Source organism: Phascolarctos cinereus, unplaced genomic scaffold, assembly GCF_003287225.1.
Source record: "Phascolarctos cinereus isolate Bilbo 61053 unplaced genomic scaffold, phaCin_HiC Scaffold_1;HRSCAF=81, whole genome shotgun sequence".
Taxonomy (NCBI): Eukaryota; Metazoa; Chordata; class Mammalia; order Diprotodontia; family Phascolarctidae; genus Phascolarctos; species Phascolarctos cinereus.
Window position 1 is genome coordinate 197,815,816 of NW_027555514.1, and position 26,187 is coordinate 197,842,002.

The window sequence follows — 26,187 nt, forward strand, 5'->3', positions numbered from 1 at the left end:
ATCTATTTGAACCTACAAATACTCCCAGTTTTTATCTGGAAGAACCACCCTCAGCTGATTTCTGCTTATACTCATGAAAAATCAGGAAGAGTCCACCCACACAAATCTCCTTTCCAATCAAGATACTGTACCCAAAGCCTCCCTGGCTGGGATGGATATTTTGATCGAATACTATAGCACAGATAACCATTTGTTCAATGAGTTCAAATTTGCCTTGGAAAAGCTGAGATCTTTCTGGTCTAGGACAAAAGTGTGAAAGACATTGAAACAATCTATTATTTTAGGGAAAAGAATGGAATAGAGAAAATCTCACCAATTTTAGCATAAAATATCCCGTTTATATCTCTTAGACTTAGGAGCTGGTTGAAGAGCTGCACAGACTATACAGTTTCAGTTCTGAATGTTTATTTTGTTTCATTATATGAATACAGGTTGCTGTACACTCAGCCTTCTAATTTCTCCTTGTTCAATTTAACCTTCCATATGGCTAATGGCCTAGATCCTGACATATAATGTTATTGCTACACATCACTTAAAAGCAGAGAGCTCCAATCTGTTGTATATATGCCAAATGCTGGAGGTCTTGTCTTTAATTCCAACTCTAAGAGACATCCAGAAATAGTTGCCATGCTAAGGTTACTCTTAGTTTAGCAACTTTTTGAAGGAGAAAGAGTGTGTAGTTTGACATGAGGACCTGAGTGAGCTGTGTAAACAAGGGAAATGCTTACTCTGGGAAAGAACTATGATGATACGAATGCCAGAGTACAACCAGATATAGATAAGAAAGTAATTATCCATGATTTAGTTGGGATTGGGAAAATCACTGCAATCTTCAGTCTTAACAGAGTAGCATATTTCAAAGTAGCCATTAATCCATTAATGACCTCTATAACTTCACAACATTATTCCCTATTATAAGTAATGAAAAATGAATGGCTACCAAATCCAAAGTTTTAAAAATTAGAGATAAGGGAGAAACTTAGGCCTAGAAAAGACAAGAACAAACAGGGATGACAAGGTAGTGCAATAATAAAAACAGAGGTAACAGATAATTATATTATCTTTCATTCCACAGAATACAACATCAAGCATAGACCAGAAACCAAAAACATTGGACTGGGAAATTAAGCAACCTTTCTTTAAAGATCTAGGTTCTTCCAGGTTTGGCCACAGCACTAATATCCTGACCAATAGCCCCTTCCGAGTGATCATGGTCCAGGACCATCCTTGTATTTCAACTGGGTTCATTTCAATAACAGCAATGTGTTAACAATGGCAAGCATTTCTGGGGAAGTGATAAAAACTCGAATTCTATTTGCCAATTTTCTTCATTTTGCTGTTACGGAACTGTTAAAATTTAGCAATATTTAAGACTACACACATGCATATACACACACCACTAATTTGGTACAAATAAGAAGCAATAAACAAAGAGAAAAAAGACCTAATTGTCCTATAAACAAACCATCCCATAACCTGATGAATTCTAGTATGCCAAACAGCAGAATTGATTCCTTAGGGACCAAAATCAGATACAACCAAACACATAACAACCATAAACATACATACCTATACACATACCATTCACTGTGCTTCAAATTCCATTACAAGAAATATTACTACACATTTCTCTTTAAGGAAACATTTCCCAATCCTTTAGCTGATCTGGTTTTCTAATAAATATTTGCCAAAACAATTCTAAGGCAATGAAAGATTGAAATTACTTCATCAGTATATGACTTATATTAAATATAGAATGATCAGGGTCTGCCAAAGTTAGAAGCTTATTTCACTCAATTATGCATCTCTCTCTCTCTCTCTCTCTCTCTCTCTCTCTCTCTCTCTCTCTCTCTCTCTCTCTCTCTCTCTCTCTCTCTCTCTCTGTAGTTCTTAAAAAGGAGATAAACCAGAGTCAGAGGTTCTGTCAACTCCCCCAGGGACAGAGACCTCTTGTGACTGCATTAGTCGGTGTGAGGTGAGCAAAGGTCATACATCCAACTGTGGTTTTGCCAAAAGCCAGGCATGCTACCTGTCGGAGAGAGTCAGAGGAGGGTGAGGCAGGGCGGTTGGAGGAACGGAGGCTAAGGGAAAGCTCCCATTGCTCAACAAAAAATCGACGAGAAGGTTCAGTTTCTTGCTAAAAAAAAAAGGAGAAAAAAAATCAAAGGAAGTGTTAAATTCAGAGTTCAAGCCTGATCTGAGAGGAGACTTAGCCTTATTAAATTCCTTAGCTTCAGAATAATGTTTAAATCACAGAGAAGCAGGAGAGAAACATCCTTGGTTTCTGGGTAAACTCAAACTACTTCAGGCTACTGCTACTCTTGAATCTAGACAGAAAGCAGAGCCAGTAAGCCACCCAAAAAAAAAATCAGCTTTGTGTCCAAGGTTGAAAGGCTGGTCAAAGACTCTCTAGTTCAATCTGTTCTTGAATGTGAATCCTGATGACAAGATCAACAAGCAGCCCTCTGGTCCATCACTTAAAAACCTTTTGTGAAGCGGAGTTTCAAGGTCTACTCAGTCTTCTTTTGGATAGCTTAAGATGGCTAGAAGTTTGTCTCTACATTGTGCTTAAATTCGTCTTTCTGCAATTTATACCCACTGCTTCTAATTCTGCCCTCTGAGGCCAAGCAGAACAAGTGAAATTACTCTTCTACGTAAAAGCCCTTCACATAATTTTATTTTGAAGGCACCTATCATTCTAAATGAGAAGCCATCAGGTCCTTCAACAGGTCCTTGTATAGAGAGGGAGGCCCTTCATCAATCTGACTGCTCTCCTTTGGATATTTTCTAGCTTACCCTTCCTAGAAAGTGGAACGTAGAACTATATATAATCATCTGCATGTAATCATTCTTCCTCATGGCTGCTACACTCTAAGAAAGGGGCATAAAGGCAAGAAAATAAGAGGTGAAGGGAAGAGGTAGCCTAGAACAGGCACCTACAATAGATGAGCCCATTTGTGCACTCCACTAGAGTTTCTCCACTAGACAGAGTAGGATTACCCCTTGAGCAAAGTGGGCTTCTCCCACAAGCTTTACAGAGAGCACAAGTAAAGGAATTAATCAAATGCAAAGAAGGGAAGTTATCCCCTTCTCTAATAGGGTCAATACCTGCTGTTTTTCCTCTTTTCTGCTAATCCTCAGAGGAGTATCAGATCCATTAATCATGCTTCTAGCTGAAGCTTGAAGAAAAAAAACAGGATAAAAAACTCAAGCCATTGACCCCTTTATTTACTATACAAAATATGGAAAGATCCAACCAAAAGGTTTGCTATTTTAATGATGAGGTTAGCTAAACCTGGAACTTTTCAAGCCTATGCAATCCCTTGATAAGCTACTGATTGTTAGAGGTCCAAGACTTATGGATGGATTTAACATTAGAGTCCCCTAAAGAAAGTGTGAAGCAACATATTGAAGTGATCACATACTTTCTGCTAATGCATCTCCAAGGAGACCCATACCCATCACTCCCTACATCTTTATTAGTAGGCAAATGGATGAGAACAATACTGGGCAGCAGTCATCTAATGCTTGATCGGCCTTTGCTCCAGAAGCAGGGGCAACTGGCATTCCCTGTGGTCAATATTCAGTGTAACTTCAACTAGCAGGCCACCAGAAAAAACTTGGTGAAACCACTGCAGGAAGTAGCAGTACAAGAAAGTAAGAAAGAAATTAACAGGAAAAAAAAAAACAAGCCTCCCTAAGGAGGTAGAACAGGCAAAAATAATGTTATTCAGTGACGGGAAAGGAGATGTGAGGGAAAGTAAGGTCACAAGCAAGATAATGAACAGGGCTTGAAGAGTCACTGAAAATGAGGTCCCTCCAAAATGACTGGACTACAGCCCAGTACATTAATGGAGCCAAGGAATTAGTTTTTTCCAAAAAGAAATGAAAAATGCATTCAACTCATTATCTTTTGAGGGCAAAACTCCAAGACGTGTCTTTTCCCTACTCCTCACCTTTTTATCTCTAAATTCTAACCCCACTAAATACAAATGACCAAAAAGAAACCTCAGCTTCCTTTCACATATGGGGTAATACCTTCTCAGTGAAGCTAACTTCCTTTTTGAGAGAATGTCAGTCTGGACTGACATTTAAATAGAAAAGCTGATTTTATGAAGGACCTGATAAAAAAAGTAGACTTAATAGAACCACAGCCTGCAGGCTATGAAGAGACAAGATGATGCCTTTCAATCCTCATTTCATCCTCTATCATGCACTTCATCTGTTGGTATCCACAGCAGCTTATATATATACACTTCTAGCTTTTTTTTCCCTCCTAATTCGAAGAAGAGGCTGAGGCAGAGGGTGAGGCATAAGACTAGTCTGCTTCCATAGACACTTGAATATAAATGAACTGCCAGCCCTAAATGTATTCTTATATATCTAGAAACAAAGCAAAGAGAGAACTATTGCATAAACTCAATGGGAAGTGATCATTCTTTGCATCTTCCATATACACTTAGACTGAATGGCAACTTCTGCTAATGACAAATTAAGTAATTCTCGTATTCAAGTTGTCCATTAAATATTATTTCATTAGCCAAATTGTCCAATGACAAAGTTCTGTGTTCGAGTCCAGATTTTCCAACTGATCATTCAAGTAACTCAGTAAACAATTTACATTAAGTCTGTCTCTAGTATTCCTTCTCTTCCCATCTCCTTAATATTAAAATTCTCAACAATGGTAAGAGCTCTGGCCTCTCCAATACCTCTACCCGTCCCTATGCCCAACACATTATAGCTATCAAAAAGGCTGAGTGTATGACATTTGCTTAATAAAACGCGCTCTCAAAAGCTCACCCATGGAATTAACCATTTGTGTCCCATTGTAGCTATAAGACACTTAGAGAGAATGAGACATGACCCCAAGAGAGGACATGTAATAGGCAGAAAACAGAAAGCCATCAAGATTGTGTAGAGCAGCAGAAATATCTACATTATCATCAGCATAGAGTCTGGGCGCTGTATTGTCCTGGGAGCATGGTCAGTGCTGAATCTTCCTCATTAACAAATTCCAAATGACATCTGTTTTCTGTTTGAGTAGCAAGAGTGCAAAAAGCAACCAAGAGGGCCTTCTACCATCCGCTGTGCCTTCCCATCATTTTGTACCCTATGTGTGTGTATACGCTCTCAGCACCCCATGCGATGGGTTCATGCTTTTTACCCTTTCATATTGAGGACTCTGCTTGCCACGGTTGTCAGCATCAAGATCCCTGTACGTCTGTGGGCAACAAAGTGTAAACTTAAGCACCAGCCAAAGGCTTTATCTGGACATACTAAATGACAGTGAGAAATGAGACTGGAAAAAATTCACTGTGTTAATTTCAAACATATCTGTTCCCTCTTCCCATGCCTCCCTCTCCCCAAAAACCTTAAATGCCATCTGTAGCAAATCCCACACACAAGGACAAATCTGTGTTTGTGGCCAGGGTGTCCAACTTTAGGTCAGGTAGATAAATGAAACTATAGTTAGTACGAAGGTGGAGCAAACTCATATCTTTCACACAGTGGCAGGAGAGCAAAGAAATTAAACAGAAGGGTTAAAAAAAAAAGGGCAGGTTAGAAGAGTGAAGTTTTCCAAACCAGATATTAGAAAGGAAAGGCAGTGAGTTGGAAACTGGCTAGAATAAATGACCACTACAAACAGTCCAGAGGAAACTCTAGGGTGGGGAGTGGTCCCCACCCTAGAAGAACACAGGGCCAAAACTTTAATTTATTTAAAGAACAGATGGAGATAGGATAGAAATACATCTTAGCAATTTTACCACTGAGCAAGGGGACAGTAAACCTTAAAGAGAAATATATAATTGGCTCAGTTTAATTAAGGAAGCAACTGACACAGATCTGGGGTTGGGGCAGGGAATAATTTTCCATGGCTACAGGCCTTGTTTTTGTTTGTTTGTTTGTTTGTTTTGGTGAGGCAATTGGGGGTTAAGTGACCTGCCCAGGGTCACACAGCTAGTAAGTGTCAAGTGTCTGGTCTGAGACTGGATTTGAACTCAGGTCCTCCTAACTCCAGGGCTGGTGCTTTATCTACTGTGCCACCTAGCTGCCCCAGCTAAAGGCCTTGAAAAGACGGAGCATTCAATTTGAAATTAAGTAGTGGCTGAAGAAGTGATTCAAAGTTGCTGCTACATGGACTTCCCTGGCACATAAGCACATAGCCTTAGCAGGATGTCAAAGGTAAAAGGCACAATAATTCACTAGATCTTTTAAAGATTCAGTTCTTGGACCCAAATACACAGGTGCTACTAAATGCCTTCAAACAGACCACGTAAAAACCAAATGGCAGAATTAAGTGGATACTCTGAAAGGCATCCCCAGTTTTATTCAACAGAGGTGAGGGGGATGTTTTTAGTTTAAAATTATCTATTTCATAGGTAGTTCTGATAATACACTCAAGGGTTTTAAAACCACATATCATTTAAACAGGCCATCTTAGATGTGGCAAAAACTTCCTTTACAATCATTGTATTCTGCCTCAGAGATCAGAATTCACAGGACTCTACAGGTGTTACTCTTGATGGCCGGAAAAATCCTATCTGTAAATACACTTTTTAAAAAGCTGCTCTGAGAAATATATTCTCGACACAATTGTTATTGTAGATTCAGTGTTATACAACACTCTCTGAAGTGGTCTTGTACTGCCTGCCCTGAGTCAGGGGAATGTGGAAAGTGGATCATTCAATGGATTAATAGGAAATAGGCAGATTTAGGGGTTTTCATGACCTCAGCAAGAATAAGATGCCCTGATGCTTTGGAAATGCCCATCTGACTTTATTCCACTGTAGAGACAGAATATAAAGAAATGGCAACCCTGACCTGAGCTATATGTAGGTTATGCCCTGCTTAATATTAACTAGTTCTGTGAAAATATAAATTTAGGCCAAATGATGTTATGGGGACAGTTAATTGAAAAGAAACAACGGAGTCTAGGGCCTCAGGATTTCACAATTACGTTTTACAACTTTCCCATGAGGTTTGGCTACAATATATAAGATGTCATTGAAAAATGCTGTTTGCCCAACTTCATCATCAGGCATGCCTGTACCATAAAATGAACCAATTTGTCATTCCTTCTACTTGGGACTTTGCGCCCTTAGTTTGGTGACATTTTTTACCCTTTCTATTCATTTTCAAAGTAATATGAATTTTGATAAGAATTTTGTAGGAAAAAGACTGTTCAGGGTCTGAACAGTCAGGAATTACGTAGTTTATAGAAATGAAGATAAGTAGTTTGTTTGGGTTTTGTAAAGCTTTCATTAATAGGAGGGACCACTGAATCAGTCACTAGTCTAGCCACCTGCACAGGTGAGAATGACAAGAAAAAGGGAAGAGAGGGCATGCAGAAAGGATCACCTGTTGACTGCAATATAATCGAGAAGAAGGTGGAATGGAAGGAGAAGAAAGTGTAATCACTTTTTTCGGGCATGTCCGAGAACATTCCTTTCGCCGTCGCTTTTGCATTAACAAGACACACAAAGAGGAAAAAAAAAACATTGAAGCTGGTTGGAAAGTACAGGCTAGCTTTGGAAAGGCTAAGGGGCAGCCTCTGACAGATCACCAAGATGGGTTCCTTCCTCTGCCCCTTCTACATCACTAAGAAATCATGGTACAGTCAAAAAGAGAAGCTGACTTTTCATCTTCAATGTCTCCCTTTGCCCCCATCAGATTTGCATTTCTAAGGGGGCTAGCTCACAGGCTACCCAATATGGTGGAAATTTTAGTTAAAATGTACTATGCATTCAGAATGGAACAAAGATAAGCAGGTTAGTAATGGTACACCAATAATAAATTTACTATGTAAAACCCCCAAACTATATGTACATAATAAATTCACAAAATTTCACATACAATCCAATTTTTCTGTCCTTTGTATATAGAAAAGTTCATGGTTTTTGATGACTGTCAGGTTCAAAATGAAAGGAAATATAAGAACAAAACAAACAAAACCCCCTGTGCTAATGAAGTGTGGCACTTTCTAAATCACTTGATTTGGTCAATTCTTGGCCACTTCAGAATCAGACCATCTGCACTCCAGCCATAATCCTCCTCCTCTTCCCATTGCAACCCTGGATTTTGCCCCTAGAACCATTTTGAGTTCTGAAAAGTGAGCTTGGAACTAGACTTCCATATCATTTCTTGGCCATTTTCACACCACACTAATACATAACTGTCTTCCCCATCCCCTTTCTGTGTTGTCTTCTTCCTACATTAGAATAATAAACTCCTTGAAGGCAAAGACTTTCTTATCCCCAGCCCTTACCATGGCGCCTGGTATCCTCAAAAGCCCTGTGTTTAAATCCTGGCTCTGCCCCTTACTAGCTGTGTGACCCCTGCCAAGTCACTTAATCCCTCTGATTCAAATTTTCCTCATCCATCAAGTAGGAATGACACCTGCAATACTCAGTAACTCAAATACTTAAAGCCATGAGGATAAAAGAATAATAATAGCTAACATTTATATATTGTGTAGGTTTGTAAGGTTTTTTTTGTGTATATTACCTCACTTGAAATGAGATAATGTGTAAAGTAAAGCACTGCATGTAAGCTATTATTACTTGGTGGGTTTAGTAAAATATTAGAAGATGGGATGGTACGGTGAAGATCAAGAGTTTGATTGTTAATCACTATGGCTAGAATACTGGCCAAGATTGCGAGTTCTTAACTAGGAGGGATCCTTTGAGCCCTAAAAAAATTGATGAACTACATTTCAATATAATGTAGTATATATTCACATACTACAGTATGTGTTATTATATTATATTACAGTATACGTCAGTATAATATATTTCTTTGTAATCCTATGCATTTTGTACATTTGAAAACATTATTCTGAAAAGGTGTTCATCAGCTTCACCAGACTACCAGAGGGGGTCTCCAACACAAAAACAGATAAGAACCAACGGATACATGAATGACAATCAGCAGCAAAGCAGAGACTCAGAAACCATCTGTAATACCATCTTGCCATTTCCTCCTTCTTCAGTGGTCCTTTCTACATATTCACAGAGTTCTGGGATGACTGCCAAAGGACTACAATGAAGTATAAGAAGGAGGATGTAAAAACAAATCACATTTCACCCAACTGAACACCTTGGATATCCTGTCCCTAGCTTCTTTCCTCCATTCCCTCCTTTTTAGTCATTTCCTGTAAGAACCCTTGACTGGTTCCAAGACATTTGCTGCTTCCTCTTTGTATTTACATTTTCTAGTGACCTTCTGAGAAGTTAATTTTGCTTTTTTTGTCTCACACTTCTTGGTACTGAGAATTATTATGTGGGTTTCTGCCATGAAGCAGGTGCTGCCCTGCTTACAGCATCTGATTCTAGTGGAGAGTACGGTCTATGAGAAGTACAAGTCCCAGAAAAAAGAGTTTTCTAATTTACTCAGGCCTTGCACAGCAGGGGAAACCCAATCAAAACCACATCACATACAGAGTGTACCTAAAGGATATATTTCTGAAGTAAGGATGCAAAAGAATGTAGAGAGGAAGAGACGCAATGTTTAAAATGTTTAAATGTTTAAAGGGAAGACCACACCATAAGTCATAAAGACCTGCTGTCCATCTCACATGTGTAATGGGACATGGAGGTAGAGAAGTGGTAAATGGAAGATTTTCTACAGTACCAAAAAGCTCCTGTAGAACACTATTACTCTGTCCTACACTTTTCAGATGATAATTCTAGATCAAGACTCAAGATCCCATCCTCTGCTTTTCTTCTGGAAAAAAAATATCAGCATGCAAATTTTAGGTAATGTGCAGTGTGTACACACGTGCACAAGTTTGCTCGCGTGCACACACACATGAGAAAGGAGCTGTATTCTTCTCACGAATGTTTTTTTTGCAATCATGTAAAATCATTTCTCAAAGAAATCTGTTGCATGTGAGAAAAAGCCAGAGCAAGTAAGCTTTTCTTTCACCTAAATCCTTTTTCAAGTACCATTTAAAAAAAAAAGGGTCATGGTTTCTTCCCCATCTAGTGCTGGAGATGAAATTTTGAGAAATACTCTGCACAAATCTTTGCCCTATTTATTCACTTAGTGTGTTCATTCATTTTTTCCCCCCTACTCTATGCTATGTTTCCTAAATGTGTTTCCAACTCAGTGTGGCCTGAGACTGAAGGCATGCCAAGACAGCAAGATGGCCCCCACATGTTTTTTCTCTGCTTAGCCCCTTGTAAGAGGGCCACCAACAAATTATGCACCTCACAAATGCTTTATGATGATGACAAAACAAGACAGAATGGCATGCAGACCGACAGGAATGACAAAAATAGCTTGAAGTAGCCAAGAAGAAGACCTGCCACTTTTGGACAACTCCTGTTCAATCATGGCTCCCTAATTTACCAACTTCCTTGTGGCTGCTGCTGCTGCTGCTGCTGCTGCTAATAATAATAATAATAATAATAATAATAATAATAATAATAATAATAATAATAATAATAATAATAATAACAATTACAGATTGTAAGTTCCTTAAGGGCAGGACTATCTTTTCCCTCTATTTGTAACCCCAGCATTTAGCACAGTGCCCAGTACACAGTAGACAGTTAATAAGTATTTATTGATTAATAATAATAGTGATAATAATAATAGCTAACATTTATATAGTGCTTTAATCACAATTTTCCTTTCACCCTCATAGCAACTCTGGGATGTAGGTGCTATTATTATCCTCATTTTACAGATGAGGAAAATCAGACAAAGGTTAAGTGATTTGCTGAGGATCACACAGCCAATAAGCACCTAAAGCTGGATTTGAATTCAGGGCTTCATGACTCCAGATTCAGTGCTCTATATAGATTCAAAAGGAGAAACTCTTTTAACTGAAGATTTTTGGTTATTCTTATTCTTATTTGGGTATTCATATTGCCCAGCAGGTCGGTCTGAAACTGCCCCAAGCAGATGGTATTTACAGTACTTTCCTCTCCCACTGACACAAAAATCATTATTCAAAGTGCCTCCAAACATGGTGATATCCTCATTTCCAAGGCCTTTTAAGAAAGGCATCTGAAAGCTTGGAGATTTGAAATAGTCTGCTCTCCTTTTTAACAGACTTCTCATTTCTGCCCCTTAAAAGCATTTCTCTTCACAACTGGAATCTGACAGGACAGATCCCAAGTAGAATGCCAAGTTCCTCAGAGACTTCTCCAAACTTAGATTGTCACTGAAACATCACGCTGCCTTCTCCTCTCAGTCATGGTCTTACTCCCAGATTGTTCTGCAGCCAATAGTTTGCTTTTAGTAGGGAATCAAATAGAATAATCAAAGCTAGGAAGATATTGGATTAGGAAGGAAGCTCTGTTCTCACTTGTAAATTCAACTAATGAGGGTTCATTTTAGAGGTGAGGGGCTCACTTTTATTTATTAAAGTTTAGTATAAAACCCAATTTTGGGACCATCTTGCAGTCTAATGGAGCTAATGAGGTCATAGTCAACACGTCTAATTATGATGTGGGGGAAAGTCAAGTAGAAAAGCAACCAGACTCCACCTGTGGATTTTCTGCTTCTTACAGTTGACACATCTAAATAGACACCCTCCTCTACCTCTCCCCTTCCTGTACTGTACTGCTTAGCAATGGCCTTTCTCCAAGAGTAGAAGCCTAACCCTGCTCAGCTTTTCAGTCTCTCCCAGGAGAAGATTTAAATACACATTCAAGTACACATTCATCAACACCCAGTGGTCCACAAGTCTTTAAAATGGTTTACCAAAAGGAAGTATACAAGTAATGAAATAAGAAATTAGCATCACCTATTAATTTCCTGTTCTAATCTGGCAAGTAACTATTTACAGGGTTGCTGTAAACCTAACAGTTACTCCCAAAGGAAGCCTAAACTAAAAGATTTCAGGCTTCATCATTCTCTTGTTCAGGAGGAAGATCAGGGAGGTGAGATACAAGAAGACAAACATCCTGGTCACTAGATAATTCCTTTACCTGTTTCCACTGAGGTATCGGAGCAGGGCGGCCCTGCTCAGGCTGTCTGCCGGATGGCTGGCTGATACAACGTTCGTGGATGGGCTGTCACATATAAATCAAGAGTGGATGTGGAGTCAGGACAAAGAGACAAAATAACATAAATTAAGAAGCAGAGGAATTGAATGGAAGTTGATGACTGGAGGGAAGAAGAATGAGACATGGTATCAAACACATATTTATGACCTAAAAAAATTCTTGATAAAAATGATTCTTAGTAAGACCGGGTTACCCAAGAAAGTCACAATTTTAACTGCAGGAAAAACAAATCAAAGTAAAATCAAAACAGGAAAATTAGAGTATATATGATTTTGACTTTTCTTTTCCGAGGTTCAGTAATTCCCTGGATTGGTCTTATTTCAGTTTAGAAAACCAGATTACTTACCCAGAATGAGAAATATGGTTAGCTAAACGCAACTTTTCTCTTAATGCCAAATGAGAAAAGAGAGGGCCAGCTAGGTTGCTGCTCCTGAAAATAAAGTCAACCCTGCTCCTGATATGCTAGAAACTAGGGGGCTACTCTGAGTGATTAGAACAGACAAAAGATCTCTCATGATAAAGAAACACCAAGAAGATATCATCTTAGACTGCCAAATCATTTTGAGTGAAAAAAAAAGGAATTCCTGTAAGATTTTGAAATAACTGGGATGGCTCTCTGGGAGAAAGGGCCATGGGGAGGAATACAGGGGAAAATTTAGGCGATGTAAAAACAAAAAGATAAAAATTCATTGAAGAAAAAAGGATTCTAAACCCCCCCCCCACAATCCCTGTGAAGATAGAAGAGGAGTAACATCTGATAAAGATATCTCTCTTTGCAAGTCAAAACCTTTTCAAGACTTTTCATAAACTTGTGGGATTGGAAGTGGCTTCGTTACTAAATTATGAGACATTTTTCCAGAGTGACAGGAAACACATCAATAGATTTAGAGACAGCAAGCCTCAGAGGAGTGTTGTACAAAAGAACATTGGATTTATAGTAAGAAGACCTGGGATCAAATGCTGAAATGTATTATATTCTGGCCAAAATCTAATCTGCCATAAACTTGAGAAGGTTGGGTTCTTTGGAGAAGGGAATTGGGACATTTAGAGGCAAAACTAATGTGGTCACCCCAAGTCCTCTGGACAGAGAGGATTATTCACAGTGGGCTCAGATTCCTCCTGAATTCTGCCTGTTTGGACTGTGGGAGTGAGTAAGCAGGAACCCAGTGATATCAGCCAAGGAATACTAATCACCTTTTCTCTAAGGTCCAACCTCCCCCTGATCACAATTCTTCACTGGATGTTACACACTCAGGCAGTATGACCAGCACTGTAGTTTCTCTTTGTAGTGTTTGGGCCCAGAAAGACTTAGCATAGCAGGCTGACACAGCAGAGCTGCTTCTTGATAATCAAGAAATACAAAGTGACCTTTATTTTCCTATACCTCAACCCAAATCCAAGTAAGAATCCAAGGATAAGACATGATTCTGTGTCCTACCTGTCTCCTTATGCCAGAAGTGGATTGTAGTGGTGCATTCTCCTCAAATTTTGCCAGTAGTTGGGTAGCCATGGACTTCACTTTATTCTGGTTACCAATAGCAACATCAATCCTCCTCTCGGTTAGGGCGCTTACCAGAGTGGGCCTCTCTTCCCTGTAACCTCGAGGGGGTTCCTCCTAGGACAGCAAAACCCAAGAATCAAAACACTCAGTCTTATAACAGAGCTTCCCCCAAGTGTCTTTCCCTATAAGAGAGTTTCAGTTTTTACTTCTGTTGAGGCTTAGCAAGTAATGTTCTATCTTCTCTCAGGACTCAGGAAGGGAGAAGGCACTGGTGTTAACAGTGTGCCAGGTGGGAGGATCCCTTTGACAGAATGCATGAATGAATAAACATTTATTAAGCACTTAACATATGCTATGCACACTGCTAACCGGTAGAGATACAAACTGAAAAATTGAGAGCTCCTGAACTCCCACAGCTCACACTCTAATTGGGTAGACAATACACCAAAGAAAGTTCAGCTTCAGGGTAGCTAGAAAGGACCAGAAGTCCTAAGGCTTCAATGGGAGAAAAGGTAGCAAGGCCCAAAGGTCCTAAGGCTATATAAATGTCAAATACCAGTGTCAGAGGACTGAAGAGCTTAGAGGCAATGGCAGAGAGTAAGGCCTGGGGGGAGAAACTTACAAGACAATGATGGTAGGGCAGATGGCAAATAAATGTTTTATGAATGCATCTTATTGATTACTCTCCCAAAACAACAATAACAACAACAACAATAATAATATTAAACAAACAAAAACACCAAAGGAAAACATTAAGGAGAGAGATGATATGACCACAGAAGTCCATACAAAGGTTAGGGATGAATATGAAAATATGCCCAAATCTGACTCAGCAAGAGCAGAATTTGAACATAAAGGTAATTCAATCTAATTATCTTTCTAGTTTATTCTCACCTCTTCTGACTGACTGGTCTTCCTTCTCTTCCCCACACCATCCAAGTCCTTCTCTTTCTTATCCTGTACCGAGAAGGGGAGAGAAAACATTTATTCTGTAGGTCAACATACCCAGACATTCCCTCACCATGTGATCAGCTTCCCAACATAAGAAGAAAATGCCCTCTTTACCTTGGGAGTGCGCTTCCGGGAGATGCTCTGCCCAAGTTTGCTAAGGAAGGAGATGGGGGATTTGGTACTAGCAATTAGGACCGCTTTCTCTTCAGCATCCAAAGTAACTGTGAACAAAAATACTTGGGTCAGAAACTTCCATGAGAAACTCAGAAGTAGTCAGTCTTGACCAGGCCTCTTTTTTGATGATCAACCAACAAATGTTTATCAGGCAGGAGGCATGATACCCAGTGGACCGCTCCTCTTCTGAGCAATCCCAGTTTATCCCATATACAGATTATTTGTTTAAGTTTTACATTTTTAGTACAATTTAGGTTTAATATATACTATTATATGCTAGGGGTAAATAAATGAATGTACTATATACATAGAATGTATTAAATAATGGATGTTATGTTCTTGAGCATAGATTTAATGTATTTAGTATTATATGAGTATAATGTATTTAGTACTATATAGATATAATATATTTAGTACTATATGAATATAATGTATCTAGTACTATATGAATATAATGTATTTATATCATATGGACATGTAGTTGTTTGCACGTAATACATCTTCCTCATTAGATTGTGAGCTCCTGAAGAGCTGAAACTATCTCTTGCCTTTATTTGTACCCACAGCCCAGTTGCTAGCACATAGTAGGTGTTTAATATTTATAGAGTGACTGAATATAAAGATAAAAAATGAACAGTCCCTCCACTCAAAGAGCTGGTAAAAGAGTTACCAGACTACTCAGATTGAGACTGGAGTCCAAATGGGAGAAATGACACATTATATTTATGTAAATATAAGACAAAAAGTAATTTTAGGAAACATACTAATAGCTAGGTGGGGGAGGGAGGAGTCAGAAATAAGTGAGTCTGATCTCTAATTTGAAGGAAACTAGCGATTTTCTAAGAGGTATGAGCACATTCTAGGCAGAGGGACAGCTTGTGCAATGAGACAGAGAATATCTAGTCTGAAGGAGCAGCATCATTTGGCTGGACCACGGAGCACGTGAAGAGGAGTCATGTAAGGAGTTACCAGCCTACTCAGATTTTCACCAAACACTGATTTTTCTACATGCTTGCCAGCAGTTGCAGGAGGAGCTAATACACTTTTCAAATTTAGTTTTCAGTTCAATTGCACTAAAATAAACAGCCTGTACAGGTTTTCCTCAGGTTTCTATGGAAAAAAATAGATATATATATGTAAAATATATATATATTTCCATGACCAAGAGGCAAAGTTCTATTTAGTCACTGACGCCCCTGTTGGAATTTGCTTTTGGTGGTACAGCTGAAGGATGTGGCTGGAAGGGTGGGGTGGGGGAGGAAGAAATTCAGACAAACAGGAAATGAAGGAATTTTATAGCATTTGCCACTTATAATAGACTTTCGTCCTAGATTCCTTACCACTGGAGGGGATGGAGTCCTTGAACATCTCATAGAACTGGGTCAGGTACATCACCATTGACAGCTTGTCTGGTTCCCCAACTGAAGCCATTTCCTTCCCTGTCATGATGGGAGAAATTCCTAATTCCTTTTCAGCAATATCAAACGCCAGTTGATTGTTCTTCTCTGTGTTATGCTCATCTAAAGAATCAAAATCTCTGAAAAGTGAGGTTTAAAAAAAATGAATTTCTTAAAGGAACAAATAAGGAAATGTCAATCTACCGAATCTGAAGGCAGAAACTTGCATGTTACCTGACCCTATTTCTCTTTTCTTTGATCTACAGAATGTAAAACATTTTCTAAGCAAATCCTTGCTCAAGTATCTATTCCAGGGAAGCAGGTGAGGGAAAACTAGAACTATTCTTACCTAGCTAAATTTATAAGCTCATGGACAGACTTTAACCTTAATATATGTCTTATACTGTCTAGTTTATCTTATTGGCCCTGATGATATACTCAATAATAACAATCATATGCAGACCAGATTTCTCAAATGGCACTTGGTATCCCTCTCTCTATAATAAGATGTTGTTTTGCTAAGCAAGCTCTGGTAATTCTTAAATCAGCATTACTCCTCCAAGGGAAATTCCACAACTTTCCTTGGAAGATTTTTTTCCATTGCTAAATTTCCTGAGTTTTCCAAAGTACTCAAAAGAACATTTTCCCCACTGTACTGGAAGCTCCCTGACGTTCAATCTGAGGAAAAATGGATACGGATTCCTCTGTAAGTGTTTTGGTGCTCACTAGGCAGTCTCTCTTGCTATATTAACCTCTAGACCTCAGAGGTTATTTTTTTTTTCTTAATGGGATTAAAAAAAAATTTATTCCTCTTGTCAACAGATTCTGCCTTTCAAAACACAGGACCCCAAACTGAGTCAAGTATGTGAACAAGGTCTAAGCAATGCCAAATGACCTCAGTGTCTTTTGTTTTGCCATTAGGAAACAACTAACCTGCTAGAAATAACCAAGGCAGCATCTGCCATTTTGTAACAGCAAGAGCCTTTTTTGCTTTTCCCCCCATCCCCCGCCCTCCCCCCCACACCTTCCTTATGCTTATTTTTCTTGGACACAGTTTTTGCACAGAATTGACTTCTAAGTCCCAAATGTAGTTACCTAATCTCTTTATTCAACACCCACCTCAAACTTCTCATCCCCTTCCCATCCCTCAAGTCATTTCACAGTAACCACCAAATGGGCTGAGGGGTAAAATACATAAATACATCTTATTCAAGAAAACTAGAAATTTCTATTATCAAAACATTTTGAAAACGTCTTTCTCTACTTTGTATGAGAATGCTTTTTAAATATCCCTTAGCTAGCTATGAAAATAAAATCAATGGGGAAACTGGCACAAAGGTATTGCATATTGATTATTATGTAAAAAATAGTATCTTTTCATTTCACTTTCATGTGAATCTATTTTGTGGGACTCTGTGTGGGGACTGAAGTATTTACTTACAGCTGTTTAATGGAACTGGAAGATAAGAAGGAAATAACACCACCGACCATATCAGTATTCTTAGTTGTTTCTTCAAGGGTAATGATAGGCTTTTCTATATGTGAAAAAAGCAGGCCCACATGAAGGGTGTGGGGCTTCTTAACCCTGTGTCTAAACTGAGCTTGTATAGTGCCTTGCAGATGATGCTTAATTATAACTGGCTGCATATGAATTATTGTCATTGAGATAAACTGCTTTACCCTGCACTTTACCCGACTAAAAGAAAAACATATAGCTAACCACAGGCAGGACACTGAGATTTCTGGGCAAGAAAAAAAATAAAAATATAGTTTACCACAACTTACATGAGATCAGGGCGGTATCTATGGATAATTGCACAAAGAGCCAGGCCACTCTTCCAGGACATGGTAAGATCTGTCACATTCACTCCAGCATAGCCATCTGTCTGCCTTTGGCACCAGCCTAGCAGCTTGCTGGAACGAGCTACAGACTCTAAAAATACAGAGAAAGTCATAGCAGTCACTGGTCACCTAACAGTATAGCTAAGGAATCCTCCAAAAACACTGTACAGTATACAAATGCAGTCTGCAAAGTTTGTCTGTGGAGGAAGTATAAGAATCATCTGTTCTCAAAAGAAGCCAACGAGGAATAACAACTTCAGATAATGACAGGAGGAATGTGGGGGCTAGACCAGAAACCATCATCCTATTTGGACTCTAACTTCAGAAGTCAGAGCTACTTCCTTCAAACAGTGAAAAGAAATAAATGAACTGGTCTGTAGCTGTTTTTTTTCTTTTTTTATTATTCTAAACTATTTTTTTAAATTTTATTTTTATTTTGTTTTGTTTTGTTTGTTTGCCCAGAGTCACACAGCTAGTAAGTGTTATGTGTCTGAGGCTGGATTTGAACTCAGGTTGTTCTGACTTCAAGGCCAGTGCTCCATCTACTGTGCCACCTAGCTGCCCCTATTATTCTAAACTAAACAAATATTAAAAAGTTTCTTTTCTATATACAAATGTAACCCCTATTTCAAAAGCCTCCCCTACGAAGGCTATAGAAATTGTAGCTGTCTTGAGAGAAAATTGGAGGTATAGTTGTAACTAATATCATATTGAGATGTTTTTCCTAGAGTCAAGGAGAATATGTGTAAAATAAAGTTTGATATATGAGATAAACAATGGAGAAGACCAAGAAAAAGGTGAGAAACTTTTTTTATATTAGACCTTTCTTAAATGTTAGTTAACAAAGAAACATTGGGAACTGATGCAAAGTGAAGTGAGAAGAACCAGGAGAAAGTTATACACAGTAACAGCAATAATGTACGATGAAGAATTGTGAATGAATTAACTATTCTCAGCAATACAATGATCCGGGGCAGCTAGGTGGTGCAGTGGATAGAGCACTGGCCTTGGAGTCAGGAGGACCCAAGTTCAAATCTGGCCTCAGACACTTGACACTTACTAGCTGTGTGACCCTGGGCAAGTCACTTAACCCCATTACCTAGCAAAAAAACCAAACCAAAACAAGCAATACAATGATCCAAGACAATTCTGAAAGACTAATGAAACATATTATCTGCCTTCAGAGAAAGAACTGATATTGTCTGAATACAGACTGAAGCACACAGTTTTTCACTTTCTCTCATTCTTTTTATTTTATTTGAGTCTTCTTATACAAAATGATTAATAAGGAAATGTTTTACATGATTGTACATGTATAACCTATATTTGATTGCTTACAGAGAGGGGAGGGTAGGAGGAATTAAATTTGGAACTCAAAAGTTTTAAAAAAATGTCAAAAAATGTTTTAACATGTGATTGGGGAAAAACACACACACACACACACACACGTATATTTTACATATCAAATTACTGGAAAAAATAAACATTAAGAGTGAAGGCTTGAGAGAAACAGAAGAGACTGTGTTTTCCCATCATGGCTGGAGATAAACTGAAGACACAGAGATGGAAGACAGAAATAGTTCATTTCTTCATGAAAGTATTGTAAACTTCATCTTGTGAAGAGAATTTATGTGTTATCCTGCACAGATTAGTGCCAAACTGTGTTCTCATAACTGAAGTAAAGTCATCTATAATTACTGTGAACACTGTAGGTGACTCTGGCTGTGATCATTTTCACTGCTAAACTATTATAAATATTACGTCTTTGTTTTATTATTGAATTCACAGTTAAAGTATTCCATGTCAAGAAACTTTAATATTTGTTTAATCCTTGGATATTAAGAGATTTCATATTTGGAAAGACATGAGTAACTACTATAGGGAAAAGAGGTTTCTTCAGTTTATTAAATAATATGTAATTAGCTGGAGGTACTAAGCTGAGATAGTTAAGGCATATGTTGAAATGTTATTAATTAATGAAGAAATATAAAATATATCTAAGTTACCCTAAAGCTTAGGATCAAAAGATTAAATATCAGATGTATTCAAGTACCTGGGGAGGGGTGACCTATAAGTGAGAAGGAGTGACCCCACATTACACATTAGTGCCTCTATGGGTAGAGACAAATCCTACTACCTCATTCCTCAAAGAACAGAAAAGGAAGATTGGATCTGTATATTCCATGAATCTCTATTATGCACCTCTTATCTTTTAAAGCACATATTAATTAAATTTAACACAGCACTGGCTCATCTGTATCCCCTTGTGAACTTAGGCACTCTGTGTTCTGGCATTACTATTACTATTCCTCTCCCTTCATAACCCTGTCCAGCAACAAAAAATAAAAGCCCTTCCTTCTAACAACTAAGTATAATGAAACAAAATGAATTCACACCACTACGTCTGAAAAATATATGCCTCCTTCTATGGACCTCTAGTCCATCATCTGTCTGCCAAGAGGTCAGAATCCTGATTTTATTATCATCCATCTAAAGAGGCAGTTGATCATTAATTTTAAGTCTTGCTCATTGTTCTTAAACTTTTAAAAGCTGTTTTCTTTCACAATATTGTAATCATTGTCTAAAATGATCTGGTTCTGCTCACTTCCATAGCTGGTTTGTTTGTTTGTTTGTTTGTTTTTATTTTTTAAAGCCAGTCACTGAAGAGCTCAAATGGAAGATAGGAACTACTGAGTCATCACTGATTCTTAGGTCCCATAGATGTTTTGTGAATCTGCTGATGACTCTACTCAGAAGGAAATCCTTCATTCAAATACAATGGAGAAGAATATATGAGTTTCCAAAGACCCATTCTAACTAGCAGCTAATCTTTTTTTTTTTAATAATAACCAGAAGTTCTAGCCTCATATTTTTGCAAAGCAGAAATAAAAATACAGAAAGAAGCCCTACCTGGAATAATATCGGAAGGTGAGAAAACTCCTTTTTAAAGGCTGCTAAAATTGAGAAAGGTACTTTTAAAGAGTAATCCCAGCTTAAATAGTCCTTCTTATAGAAAATTTTTTATCTTTAAGGGAATCAGAGATAAATGGGCAGACTTTGCTAGAGAAAGATCTTAAAACTGAGTTTGCTGCCACTGGGAAAATTCTGATAGGCATTTTGACATAACTACACTGATGAGAACTGATGAGATATTTTTGGAGGGAAAGACTTTTTTCCAGACATAAGTGGGTAAGTGAATGATAGGAGTGACTGGAACAGGGATAAGGCTGAACCAGCAGCTAGAGAAGGAAGTCCAATGAAGGCCTTCTTATTTCTCTTTTCAAGATGTGAATATGGCTATGACACCCAACACAATGGAATAAATTATTCAAGAATCTATATTTCTCTATTATCTGACACTATGAATAAATCTCATGGCTAGAAACAGTGACATTTGTTAAAGTCTATAAGTTCAATATTTGAAAACACAGAAAGTTTATAGCAAAAGAAACTTACTTGACTTCATATATACCAGGGATGGGACAAAGCTGATTAGAGTTTTTATGTTAATACCAGAGCATAGCGTAAGATTTCCTTTGAATCCAGAGAAATAAATAGGATGATAAGACAGCAGCAGAATTAGTGAAGAGGGGCTGGTATGTTTCTCTCAAGTACCTGAGAATTATTGCTAAAAACCAGCTTCTCAACCACACGGTCCTGAAAAACCAACTTGAGTAGTAAGGAACAATGAAACCCACATCACTGGGAAGTGAATGCCAGAGGGCACATTTTATACTAGGGTACATTAATTCACTCTTATAAAAATAAACTCTCTTAAGAGTCACTATTATTCCCCTCCTGCCTCACCTCCTCAAAAAAACTCTTCAAAACCCCAAAAACTAAAAACAAGGAAAGAGGGAAAAAGAATCAATGAAACATTTTAAAAACACACAGAAAAGAAAAGGTTTGGATGAGGACAAGCAGGGCCAGGTTGAAATTAGAATGCTAAGTCTAATATATACTTGAAATAAGCTGTATGTAAGACATAATCCTTTTTCTGTTCTTCCTTAAATATGGTAATGTTCATGTTTGTTGGTGTTTGTCAAGTACATAATAAAAAAATACTTAAAAGAAAAATTAGTTTCATACTATCATAGTTCTAACTTTGAAGAATAACCTGTTAAATACTATATGTTCACAACCAAAGTTTATTCAATAACTTAAAGGAGGTCACAAGTATCTTACCCACATGACAATAATATTAATTAAAAGCAAGAACATTTACTTTTATGCAGTACTTTTCAAAGTGGAAATGTTATTTTAGACAAAAATTCAGGATCATCTTCTCATCTACCTCTTACTATTAGAGGGCACATCATATAATCTCTGTTTGGGGTGCCTTTTCCCCCCTCAAACTTGTGGTTTTATTAGGTTAAGGGAGGGTCCAGTGAAGAAACTCCTTTTACAAATCTGCAATTGTGCAATTTGTAGTCTAAAAGAGTTGCCTGAGATGCAAAGGCTCAAGGATTTTCTCAATGTCATATAGCTAGGATGGGTCAGAGGGGGAGCTGAACCAAGGTTTTCCTGACTCTATTGCCAGCTCTCCCTTCAACACACCATGCCGTCTAAGTGTACTTAACCTGAATAAATACCACTTGGGGAAACCATTGCTTGAACTTACCATTTCGGGTGAGCTTTGGCGTTACTTGAGAGTTCACTAGGTTCTCCATTTCCAGGTGAACATCTTTCAGCTCTCCTGTGTCATATAAATGAAGCACCTAGAGAAGAATTGTGGGTTAAAAGAAACAATGCCATGCCTCACTAGTAAATCTCAAGTTATTAGCACAATAGGTTGCTTAGGAAGAGAAATGCTAAAATCCCACATCCTAGCATCCACATCCTAATTTTCTCAAGGCTGAAGATGTTGAAGACCAACAATTTTTATTTTGAAAAACAAAAAAAACATTAGCTTGAGAAGAACAGAGAAAGACTCCACAAGCCTTGATATACTGTGCTGCATTTAACTCTGCAACCAAGCAGTTAAAATCGACACTCTCTTAGTCACAACACAGAAGAGTGATGGTGCAATAGGGATACTTCACAAAACAACCTTCTATCAAGAGACATAAGAACCCCTTGCCTTTTGTAGAAAGAGGAGACTCAATTCTCTTAATATAAAAGCAGAAGAAAATAAGAGGAGACCCCTCCCCAAAACTTAAACTTTGGATAAGAGGCACGTATTTGTACTTTTGAAAAATTCAGATTCTTGCCTCAAACATTAATGCTACTACATAAATAATGAGAAAAAACAAAGCAGGGGACTAAGTCAGGTAAACCTGGGTTGTAGTGCTGGTGCCACCATCAGCAATGCCTTGGTTTCTCCATCTACCAAATGAAAATTGCATCCACCACTCTCAATCATACAGGAATGTCATGAGGCAATGGGAGATACTATAACAAAGCTTTCAGACTTTTAAAAATGTTTTATAAATGCACATCATCAGGCACCTACATGGTGAAATCACAGGTCCACACCAAAAAAAAAAAGTATTATATTATAATCAGATAGATCCTTGTGAACAGACGAGCTTAGAACTATCATAAAACTGAGTCCAGCTGATGGCTTACTAAAGGGACCTCACCTGGTTTGGCCGCAGGAAGTTGACATTGATATTGGGATACCTGGTGACAGGATCGATGCTGTAACGGCTGAAGTTTTTACTCACATTCTCAGGAGTGGTCTGAGGCAGCAACCTATAAATGCTTTCCCTGCAACATCACATACCAATATTACTCAAAAGACCTGCCATAATATCAGTAACATCCATTTACTCTTCTAATTGTATACATAAGAGGACTGAAGGACACAGAGAAAAATTCTATTCTTGCTTACTTGCCACACATCATATAACATTTCTTGCTTTCCCGACTCACTGAAAGGATGACATGGGAAACAGACTGGCTGTTGGCCAGAGAGCCACCATAGATTCCACTGCTTAGGGCAAGAATGAGGTCCTGATTCTAATGATAAAAGCAACTAATTAAGTATTTAACCTCTTAATGTTATCACAAAAGAACCAGGTACCACCTAATCAAATACACAGTAGAATTATCATCCCTTAATACTGATCTACAAGCAGAAATTTCAGGTAGTGGTTAGACTAGACCACCAGGTTCCTTCCAATTATAAGATCTCACAAAATAACCTTGTCTTTCTTGCATATTATAGGAGAAAATTAAACCAAGGAAAAAAAAGGTGTCTTTGAGTGACAAAGTTAGATAGACATGAGAACCCAAGTTAAAGCAATTAATATTTATTAGGTGACTGCGATGTACCAGACACTATGTTAAGTGCTGAGGATAAAAGTACAAAGAATGAAACATTTCCTTACTTCCAATGAGCTTACATTCTAATGGGGGAGACAAGTGCATATAAAAATAGAGCACTGGCCCTGGAGTCAGGAGGACCCAAGTTCAAATACGGCCTCAGACACATAACATTTACTAGCTATGTGACTCTGGGCAAGTCACTTAATCCCAACTGCCACACACCAAAAAAAAAAAAAGGCACACACATATACAGCAAAAATAAAAAGCTAATCCATACATATATGTATAATTATTTGTGTATATGTGTATTTACTTAGTTTACTTTGTAAATGTACACACAAAATAGCTAAAAACAAGATAGTTTGGGAGGGAAGCCACTAACAGTTGGGTGGATCAGGAGAAGTTTTCTGCAGATAATGGTGAATGGACTTCATCTTATAGGAAGAGAGGGACTCTATGCAGCAGAAGTATAGAAGAAGAGCATTCCAGGCATAGGTGACAGCCAGTACAAAGGCACAGAGATAGAAGATGCTGCTTTATGAGTGAGCAACACAGAGAAGGTGAATTTGTGGGAGCTGTATAGTACATGTGTACGTTGTGGGGGTGGGTGGGGTGGGTGGTGGATGAATTGTAGAGTGTGTGTGTGAGAGTAAGAAACAGAGAGAGAGAGAGAGAGAGAGAGAGACAGAGAGAGACAGAGAGAGACAGAGAGATGATGTCTAATGAGGCTGGAAAGGTAGGGTGGGCTATGTTGTGTAGGACTTTAAAAGCTAAACAAAGGAGTTTCTTTCCAAGGCAACAGGAAGACACTGGAATTGACAGAGTAGGGTATTGACGTGGTCAGATGTACATAAGGAAAATTATTTTGGCAACCTTGTGAGAAATGGAGTGGGGTAATGAACGACTTTGAGCTGGGAGACCAATTAGGAAGGTGTTACAATAACCTAGGCAAGAGATGATTAGCAGGTGAATGAAGGTGGTTAGGTGTGCAAGTAGAGAGAAGGGGTTACATGTGAGAGATGTTGTAAAGGAAGAAATGACAAGATTTGGCCAGTGATAGCATGTGTGGGATGAGAGAAAGCAAGGAGTCAATAATAATAATAATAATAATAATAATATAATAATAATGATAATGCCAAGCTTACAAACTTGAGATGCTAGAAGGATAATAGTGCCTTTGACAGAAACAGGAAGTTTGAAAGAGGACAGAGTTTATGAGGAATGATAATGAATTCAGCTTTAGACATGCTGACTTTAAGATAGTTTTAGGAAGATCCAGTTTGAAATATCCAAGAAGCAATTGATGAAACAGGACTGAAGTTTAGGAGAAAGAACAGGGCTGAATACAGATCTGGGAGTCATCTGTAAGGAGGTGACAGTTAAATTCACAGAAGCTAACGAGGTTTCCAGGAGAGAAGTAACGAATATCCGTGTTAATTATCAAACAGGAGTGTACCCATTTCCATTACCTTTCTGCTAGGACCTCCAGGGGACTAATTCCTAGAGACCAGCTTCGGACCATCCAGGCTGAGTCCATAGCAGCCAAAAAGCCACGGGCTATTCCAGTTCCCATCGGCCAAAAAGGCTGCATAAAAGTTTTTTTGAGGGTGAAGAGGGGTTGGGGGAAGTGCAGAAAGAGAAAGAAAGTAAAATAAGTTAAAAGGGAAACATGAATTGAAAAAGCATGACATTCTGCTGGAAGTTTTGCTATAGTAAATATATGATATATAAAAACTCCACTCATATCACTAACTATGGCTCATTCTGTAGTATCAGATACATTACTCCCCTATAAAATATCATTCCCCTTCTTTCATACTCAGGCAGCCAGTGGTGCAGTGGATAGAACTCTGGGCCTCGAATCAGGAAGATGAATCTTCATGAGTTCAAATCCAGCCTCTGACACTTACTAGTTGTGTGAGCCTGTTACTTAACCCTGTTTGCCTCAGTTTCTTTCTCTGTAAAATAAGCTGGAGAAGGAAATAGCAAACCACTCCTCTTCACCAAGAAAACTCCAAATGTGGTCACAAAGAGT

General features: G+C 38.3%; 1 protein-coding gene across 15 annotated transcripts in view; it reads right to left on the reverse strand.

Annotated features, from left to right (window-relative positions):
* MICAL3 (microtubule associated monooxygenase, calponin and LIM domain containing 3) overlaps positions 1-26,187 on the reverse strand; it is a 253,077-nt gene that overhangs the window by 126,203 nt on the left and 100,687 nt on the right. For 10 of the 15 annotated variants that reach the window (XM_021001628.2, XM_021001636.2, XM_021001635.2 and 7 more), the window contains exons 9-20: positions 25,622-25,737; positions 23,465-23,591; positions 22,504-22,600; positions 17,826-17,973; positions 15,984-16,180; positions 14,584-14,690; positions 14,413-14,475; positions 13,456-13,632; positions 11,940-12,023; positions 7,360-7,458; positions 5,165-5,221; positions 2,030-2,137 (exon numbers count right to left, since the gene is read on the reverse strand). In XM_021001628.2, the coding sequence (XP_020857287.1) occupies positions 2,030-2,137; positions 5,165-5,221; positions 7,360-7,458; positions 11,940-12,023; positions 13,456-13,632; positions 14,413-14,475; positions 14,584-14,690; positions 15,984-16,180; positions 17,826-17,973; positions 22,504-22,600; positions 23,465-23,591; positions 25,622-25,737 (1,380 nt within the window). The remainder of the gene's footprint in view (positions 1-2,029; positions 2,138-5,164; positions 5,222-7,359; positions 7,459-11,939; positions 12,024-13,455; positions 13,633-14,412; positions 14,476-14,583; positions 14,691-15,983; positions 16,181-17,825; positions 17,974-22,503; positions 22,601-23,464; positions 23,592-25,621; positions 25,738-26,187) is intronic. The other 5 variants (XM_021001640.2, XM_021001639.2, XM_021001644.2 and 2 more) reach the window with 2 other exon arrangements.